This window comes from Babylonia areolata, chromosome 2 (assembly GCF_041734735.1).
Source record: "Babylonia areolata isolate BAREFJ2019XMU chromosome 2, ASM4173473v1, whole genome shotgun sequence".
NCBI lineage: Eukaryota > Metazoa > Mollusca > Gastropoda > Neogastropoda > Buccinidae > Babylonia > Babylonia areolata.
In genome coordinates, this window is record NC_134877.1 from 44,884,600 (window position 1) to 44,893,716 (window position 9,117).

The 9,117-nt window shown below is 47.8% G+C and overlaps 1 protein-coding gene across 1 annotated transcript in view; it reads left to right on the forward strand.

Moving 5' to 3' along the window:
* The window catches only part of LOC143277517 (F-box/LRR-repeat protein 18-like), a 22,848-nt gene extending 14,213 nt beyond the window's left edge, over positions 1 to 8,635 (forward strand). The window contains 4 exon segments of the mRNA XM_076582388.1: positions 2,115 to 2,268; positions 3,754 to 3,889; positions 5,879 to 5,967; positions 7,037 to 8,635. Coding sequence (XP_076438503.1) covers positions 2,115 to 2,268; positions 3,754 to 3,889; positions 5,879 to 5,967; positions 7,037 to 7,172 — 515 coding nt within the window. The 3' untranslated portion in view covers positions 7,173 to 8,635.
* Positions 8,636 to 9,117: the final 482 nt, after the last annotated feature.

Below are 9,117 nucleotides of genomic sequence, written 5' to 3' on the forward strand. Positions count from 1 at the left end.
GCAGTTGTACATTACAATACTTTAAAAAGTAGTGACACTTTGTATGTATGATACTTGTATCAGAAGTAGTGACATAGTATGTATGACACTGTGCATGTATGACACAGTTATCCAGGTTGTATCACAGTGTGTGTGACACAGGTATCTAGGTAGTGACAACAGTGTATGACACAGGTAGTTACACAGTGTGTGTGTATAATACAGGTATCCAGGTTGTGACAGTGTGTGTGTGTGTGTGTGAATGACACAGGTATCCTGGTTATGTCTCAGTGTGTGTGACACAAGTATCTAGGCAGTGACACAGTGTATGACACACAGGTATCCAGGTAGTGTACACAGTGTGTGTATGATACAGGTATCCAGGTGGTAATACAGTGTGTGCGTGTGTGTGAATGACACAAGTATCTTGGTTGTGACACAGTTTGTGTGTATGACACAGGTATCCAGGTAGTTACACAGTGTATGTGTATGACACAGATATCCAGGTAGTGACACAAAATGTTTAAATGACACAGGTATCCAGGCAGTGACACTGTATGTATGACACAGGTATCCTGGTAGTGACACAGTGTATAACACACACACAAAAAAAAATCAAAAACACTTTGTTAATCCACATGGAAATTAATTTGTGCAATCACAGGCTCATTTTAAACACTGGCATAAAATCATGCGCAACATAAGAAGAGATTAAAACTAGTCAAATAAGAATTCCCAATAGCTGACGATATACTACCCCCCCCCCCCCACACACACACACACATACTCATGTTAAGACTATAGGGTATTGCACAACAATATTAACAAATGAAAACATCCAACAAAAAAAGGGTATAAGATTACTAAAAATGACATGCGCGCACGCACGCACACACACCCACACACACATGCACACACACGCACACACACACGTTAAGACCATAAGGTATTGTACAACAATACATAAATAAAAACATCAAGGGTATAAATCGTATATATAAGTAAAGTGCACACACACACACACACACACACACACACACACTCACACAAACAATGTATGCATGCACATAACATATGTCACGCCAATAACATTAGAACATTAACATTAAGATACATGAAATCCAAGTAAAATAAGAAAATATTTAAAAATCACTTCCGATCACACCCACACAAAAATGCTTGCTTGCCCGTGCTCACCCGCTCAGTCCCACATGCACGCATAATGTCTGCTCCCATACACTCGTCTGCTGGTGAAGTTCAGGTGTTGCTGTGGCGAGTGGGCTTGGAGGGTGGGAGGGTTCACTTAGTGTATTGGATGTTTTGATTGTGTGCGCGAATGGCTGTAGGAATAAATGAATTAATGTATCGAGATGTTCTTGCGCGTGGAGCTCTAAACCTTCCACTTATGTCTGACCTTCTGCTATTAATGTCATCATGTAGTGGGTGGCTTACGTCGGTCAAAATTGTTATTAGTCTGTCAGTCAGTTTTCTATTGTGCATGTCACTAAAGGTGTCTTGTCTTATACCCACCACCCCACCTGCTTTCCTAATGACTTTTTCCAACCTGTCTTTGTCATGTTTGGTCAGGTTTCCCCCCCAGCACACGGCTCTGTATGTTAAAACACTACACAGGTATATACATAGTTAAACAGTGTGTGTATATGGTACTGGTATCCAGGTGGTATGAACATTGGTTTCTCCATTGCAGTGGGAATTCATTGACAGCTTAGTCTTTTGTGACGGACTTTGACTCTCAAACTAGCTCTTAGTGCTGCAGCCTTGGGGGCTAGTTGGCCTTTGGGAACCAACCCGACGCCGACTGTCCTACAACCCTCTTGGCTGAGAGAGTGGGGGAGGTAACTTGGGCAAGACACTTTCCACTTAATCAAATTCTGGCCCAGATATTCAGGACAGCAGTTGCCTCTTCTGCTGTTCCGATGGTCATAGTAGGACACGACTATCATGCATCCAGGTAGCAACACAGTGTATGTGTGATTGATACAGGTACCAGACACAGTGTGTGTGTTTGACACAGATATCCACGTAGGGACACAGTGTGTGTGTATCACACAGGTAGGGACACAGAGTGTGTGTGTCACACAGGTAGTAACACAGTGTGTGTGTGCATGACGCAGGCATCAGGAGCGGGCAGAGTCTGGCAGCCATCAGTGCGGAGTGCCCAAAACTACGGCGCCTGCTGCTGGCACACCTGGGGCCGGTGCCACTGGGCTCCTATGAGGACACCCTGCTCTCCCGCCTGCCTTCAGCTCACAGGCTGACAGATCTCAGGTCAGCGTCTGTTGGTGTGTGTACATGACAGGGATGGAACAGTGGGCAATAGCCAGGTGGTTAAAGCGTTTAACTTTCAATCTGAGGGTCCCGGGTTTGAATCTTGGTAATGGCACCTGGTGGGTAAAGGGTGGAGATTCTTGCTATCTCCCAGGTCAACATATGTGCAGACCTTCTAGTGCCTGAACCCCCTTCATGTGTATACGCACGTAGAAGATCAAATATGCACTTTAAAGATCCTGTAACCTCTGGCTTTTCAGGTGTGCCTAACGATTGCCGCAGGACCTGTGTTACTTGAATATATATATATATATATATATATATTTGAAGTAAAAAAAACAAAAAAACAACAACTTATGATTAAATGTACTCTCTCTGAAAAAAAAAAAAAAAAAAAAAGATCCTGTAACCCATGTCAGCGTTTGGTGGGTTATGGAAACAAAAACATACACAGCATGCACACCCCTGAAAATGGAGTATGGCTGCCTACATGTGGGGTAAATAAACAAAACGGTCATACGCTTAAAATGTTACATGTCTGTCTGAGTGTGTATGTGTGCTTGCATGAAGTCCAATGGAATGACACAGGAAATGAATAATGAGCTCAGTGGCAGCTGTCAGACTGCTCTACCCAGGTAGGCAGCCTTTTGTGCAAATGACCCCGTGTTTGTAAAGCGCTTAGTGCTTGGTCTCCAACAGAGGATAGGGGCTATCTAAGTATCTGTAACAGTGTCGGTGGGTTTCTAGAAGAAAGGTCGCTGAATTGTGAAGACTCTTTATCCACCACCAGTACAGTGTCCGTGAGGGTCTGGGTTCATTTCTGGGTCTCAAGTTTGATTGGAAAATCAAAATGAAACTCAGCGTTTGGTCATTTGGATGAGGTGATAAACCGAGGTCCCGTGTGGAGCATGTGTGTGGTGCACTTAAAAAGAACCCACGGCAATATAAGTGTTATCCCCTGTTGAAATACTGTAGAAGAAATCCACTCTGAGAGATACACAAATATATACATGCTCTCAAGGCCATACTAGCATGTTTGGTTATGCTGCTGTTCAGGTATCTGCTTAGCAGATGTGGTGTAGTGTATATGAATTTGTCTGAACGCAGTGGCACCTCATTGAAAAAATGAAACTGAAAATGTGAGTGACGAGTGTGATATATGACGAAATAGTGTTTATGGTGTGTGTGTGTGACAAGATAGAACAGTGTCAATGGGGTGAATGTGACATGATAGTGTCAATGGGTGGTAGGGAGGGGAGGGAGGGGGCACAGGATAGAACAGCGTCAATCGGATATGTGACATGATAGAAGTGTAGGCATTGTGAATGGTGTGTGTGACAGGATACAAGTGTGACAATAGAAGTGTTACGTTGTGTGACAGAACGGAAGTGTAACAATGTGTGATGGAACAGAAGTGTAACAATGTGTGACAGAACAGTTGTGTAACAACATGTGACAGAACGGTAGTATAACAATGTGTGACAGGATAGAGCAGTGTCACTTCCACCTGCGGGAGACCTTCTGGCAGGCCCTGAGCGGCCTGACGTCACTTCAGCGACTGTGCATCCTGTCAAAGAGCGCCACCTTCACCCCTTCCCTCGTCCAGCGCTTTGTACAGCAGGTCACTGACTCCCCTTGTTTCTCCACTCCCCTTGTCCCATCCCTCCACCTCTCCACTCTTACCTAATCTTCCCTTGTCCCATCTCACCACTCTCCTTGTCTCTCTACTCCCCTTGTCCCATCTCACCACTCTCCTTGTCTCTCCACTCCCCCCTTGTCCCATCTCACCGCTCTCCTTGTCTCTCTACTCCCCTTGTCCCATCTCACCACTCTCCTTGTCTCTCCACTCCCCCTTGTCCCATCTCACCACTCTCCTTGTCTCTCCACTCCCCCTTGTCCCATCTCACCACTCTCCTTGTCTTTCCACTCCTCTTGTCCCATCTCACCACTCTCCTTGTCTTTCCACTCGTCCTTGTCCCATCTCACCACTCTCCTTGTCTTTCCACTCCTCTTGTCCCATCTCACCACTCTCCTTGTCTTTCCACTCGTCTTGTCCCATCTCACCACTCTCCTTGTCTCTCCACTCCTCTTGTCCCATCTCACCACTCTCCTTGTCTCTCTACTCCCCCCTTGTCCCATCTCATCACTCTCCTTGTCTCTCCACTCTTCTTGTCCCATCTCACCACTCTCCTTGTCTCTCCACTCCTCTTGTCCCATCTCACCACTCTCCTTGTCTCTCTACTCCCCCCTTGTCCCATCTCACCACTCTCCTTGTCTCTCCACTCCCCTTGTCCCATCTCACCACTCTCCTTGTCTCTCTACTCTCCCCTTGTCCCATCTCACCACTCTCCTTGTCTCTCCACTCCCCTTGTCCCATCTCACCACTCTCCTTGTCTCTCCACTCCCCTTGTTCCATCTCTCCACTCCTTTTGTCTCTCCATCTTTCCACTCCCCTTGTACCATCTCTCCATTCTTCCTGTCACTACAACTCCACTCCCCTTGTCTCTCCACTCCCCTTGTCTCTCCACTCCCCTTGTCTCTCCATCTCTCCACCCCACTCTCCTTGTCTCTCCACTCCCCTTGTCTCTCCATCTCTCCACCCCCCTTGTCTCCCCACTCCCCTTGTCTCTCCACTCCCCTTGTCTCCCCACTCCCCTTGTCTCTCCACTCCCCTTGTCTCCCCACTCCCCTTGTCTCTCCACTCCCCTTGTCTCTCCACTCTGTCTCTCCATCTCTCCACTCCCCTTGTCTCTCCACTCCCCTTGTCTCCCCACTCCCCTTGTCTCTCCACTCCCCTTGTCTCTCCATCTCTCCACTCCCCTTGTCTCTCCACTCCCCTTGTCTCTCCATCTCTCCACTCCCCTTGTCTCTCCACTCCCCTTGTCTCCCCACTCCCCTTGTCTCTCCACTCCCCTTGTCTCTCCACTCCCTTTGTCTCTCCATCTCCCCACTCCCCTTGTCTCCCCACTCCCCTTGTCTCCCCACTCCCCTTGTCTCTCCACTCCCCTTGTCTCCCCACTCCCCTTGTCTCTCCACTCTCCTTGTCTCCCACTCCCCTTGTCTCTCCATCTCTCCACTCCCCATGTCCCATCTCTCCACTCCCCTTGTCTCTCCATCTCTCCACTCCCCTTGTCTCTCCACCCCCTGTCTCTCCACTCCCCTTGTCTCTCAACCCCCTCATCTTTCCACTCCCCTTATCTCTCCACTCTCCTTGTCTCTCCATCTTTCCACTCCCCTAGTCTCTCCACTCCCCTTGTCTGTCCTTTTCACTTCTGTTTGAACTGTTGCCATTTGATGAGGATGTGATATGGAAGTTTTTAGGCAGCTGTCATGTGATGTAGATGTGTTGAGGCAGGTGTCATGTGATGTGGATGTGTTGAGGCAGGTGTCATGTGATGTTGATGCATTTAGGCAGGTGTCATGATGTGGATTTGTTGAAGCAGGTGTCATGTGATGAATTGAGACAGGTGTCATGTAATGGTGATGTGGTGTGTCAGATTAGATGGAGATGAGGTTGTGATGATGATAATGTGATGACAATTATGTTACGTTGATGGTGTGATGGTGATGATGTGACAATGATGATGATGTGTTGTTGCTTTTTTGACAGGTGCCCTCACTGGTGGTGCTACAACTGTTTGTCAGCCGCTCCATGACACTGAAGGAATGCAGTCAGCTGCAGACCAGGCTGGTGATCACGTGAGTGTGGCCTCTGCTTCCCCCACCCCCACCTGTTTCTCTCTGTCCCCCCATGCCCGCCTGCACCCTTTCCTTGTCACACACCCACCTCATGTATCTGTTTCTCTCTCTCTCCCCTCACACCCCCACCACATGTATCTGTTTCTCTCCCCCCCACCCCCTCAAACCCCCACCCTGTGATGTATCTGTTTCTCTCTGCCCCCCCTCCACCCCACGCACCCCCACCTACCACTTTCCTTGTCATACACCCCACCCCATGTATCTGTTTCTCTCCCCCCCACCCCCTCAAACCCCCACCCTGTGATGTATCTGTTTCTCTCTGCCCCCCCTCCACCCCCCACCCCCCCCCACCTCCCACTTTCCTTGTCATACACCCCACCCCATGTATCTGTTTCTCTCTGCCCCCATCCCTCAACCCCCCTTTCCTTGTCATACACCCCACCCCATATTTCTGTTTCTCTCTGCCTTGTCCCCACCCCTCCACCCTTCCTCTTTCTTTAGGAGAAATCAGAGGATGCATAAAAGTTCTGCAAAAGAACAGAATAATCTCAGCATCTGTGGAAGGCTCTTTCCTGCTTTTTTCTCTCTTTTTTTTCTTCTTTTTTTTTTTTCGTTTGTTGTTTCTTTTTGTTCCTTCCATCATTATTTTTCACCTTTCTGTTGTCTTTTCTTTTTTTTTTTCCTCATCTTTTTTTTCTGTTTGTTTTCACTCGTCTCCACCCTTCTTTGCCACATCCCCACCCCATGTATCTGTTTCTCTCTGCCCCCCTCTGCCAGGCTGGTGCAGTGAGGGTGACATGACACAGTGAAGGTGACGTGACACAGGCAGTGTGTAGCAGGGAATGAATGACACAGTGAAGGTGACATGACACAGGCAGTGTGTAGCAGGGAATGAATGACACAGTGAAGGTGACATGACACAGGCAGTGTGTAGCAGGGAATGAATGACACAGTGAAGGTGACATGACACAGGCAGTGTGTAGCAGGGAATGAATGACACAGTGAAGGTGACATGACACAGGCAGTGTGTAGCAGGGAATGAATGACAGTGAGCATGGTGTGTTGACAGGCACAAGGAGCAGCGACCAGCCCTCAGTGTGTGCATCCTGCCGCTGCTGACCGCAGGAGACTCCACTGCACCTGATCCCCGACATACACCTAGAGACGCTGACCACGCTGTCTTCTTCCGTCTGCCTCACACCTGATCTCTGACACCCACCTGAAGACACTGACTACGCTGTCTTCTTCCGTCTGCCTCACTCACACCTGAAGAATGATGGATGATATGGATGCTTATATAGCGCCTATCCTCGGTTGGAGACCAAGCTCTGAGCAGCTTTACACGCACAGGGTCATTTGCACAACAGGCTGCCTGCCTGGGTAGAGCCAGCTGACAGTTGGCATTGGGCACTCAAGATTTGTTTCCTATGTCATTCAATCGGGTTTCAGTTACGCACACATACACACTCAGACAGACATGTTACATTTTATGTGTATAACTGTTTTTTGTCAGTTTACCCTGCCATGTAGGGAACCATACTCTGTTTTCAGGAGTGTGCATGCTGGGTATGTTCTTGTTTCCATGACCCACCGAACGCTTACATGAATCACAGGATCTTTAACGTGCGTATTTGATCTTCTGCACGCATATACACAGGAAGGGGGTTCAGGCACAAGCAGGTCTGCACATATGCCGACCTGGGAGATCTGGAAAAATCTGCACCCACCCAGCCGGCACCGTTACTGAGATTCGAACCCGGGGACCCTTAGATGAAAGTCCAACGCTTTAACCACTCTGCTTTTGCGTCCGTCGTCCCTGATCTCTGACATCCACCCGGAGACACTGACCATGCTGTCTGTCTGTTTCACATCTACAGCACACTGACCATCTGTCTATCCGTCTCACACCTCCACCACCGGAGTCTACCCCTTTATGAGGATGATGGGGGTGATGGGGTTGGGGATCCTGCTCTTGATGTGGGGTGTGAGTGGGGACTTCTCCCACTCTTGATGGAAGGGGGAGTGTGGGTGTGACTCCACCTGCTGATGATTGGGTTGTGGGGTGGGGGGGGGGGGGTGTAGATGGTTGATGATGTATTGAGGGAGATGGTGGTGGGTGTGAGTTATGTCTGTATTACCTGTATTACCTGTTGGTTCATCGAGAGGTTGGTCTGTATGGCATGTATGTTCACTGAGAGGTTTGTCTATATAGTATGTCTGTTCCATGTCAGGTTGGTCTGTATGGGATGTCTGTTCCATGTCAGGTTGGTCTGTATGGGATGTCTGTTCACTGAGAGGTTTGTCTGTATGGGATGTCTGCTCCATGTCAGGTTAGTCTGTATGGAATGTCTGTTCCATGTCAGGTTGGTCTGTATGGGATGTCTGCTCCATGTCAGGTTGGTCTGTATGGGATGTCTGCTCCATGTCAGGTTGGTCTGTATGGGATGTCTGTTCACTGAGAGGTTTGTCTGATGTCTGTTCACTGAGAGATTTGTCTGTATAGGATGTCTGTTCCATGTCAGGTTGGTCTGTATGGGATGTCTGTTCCATGTCAGGTTTGTCTGTATGGGATGTCTTTTTGCAGAGAGGTTGGTCTTCATGCTGTTCACAGTTCATTCAGAGAACATTTGCAGGCTGTCCTCTGCAATATAATAAAATGTACAAAGGATTGTTCTTTAAAGTGATTTTTTGTCAGTTCAGTTGCTAAGGATATGTATGAATGAAATCCTTTATTTCCAGTCTGTAACCTGACTGTTTTGCCTGTAAATAATTAGACTGCGTTCCCATCAAGCAGTCAGGCTGTTCTCACCTATAAGCAGTCACTGTTTTTGCAGAAAGGCAGTCAGACTGTCTTCCCTATAAGCAATTGGACAGCTTTCCCTTTAAGCTAACAGGCTGCCTTCCCTTAACTCCGTCAGATGCCTTCCCCATAGGCAGTTGGAGTGTTTTGCCTACAAGCAATCAAATTGCCTTAATTCCCTATATTCCCTACAATCAGACTCTGTTCCAGATAAAAGCAATTAAAGTGCTTTCTGTTTGCTTTCACAATAAGGAATCAACTGTAAGCATCCTGACTGCTGCGTCTTCTTCTTCATTTGTGGGCTGTAACTCCCACATTCACTCATATGTACACAAGCAGGCTTTTTCGTG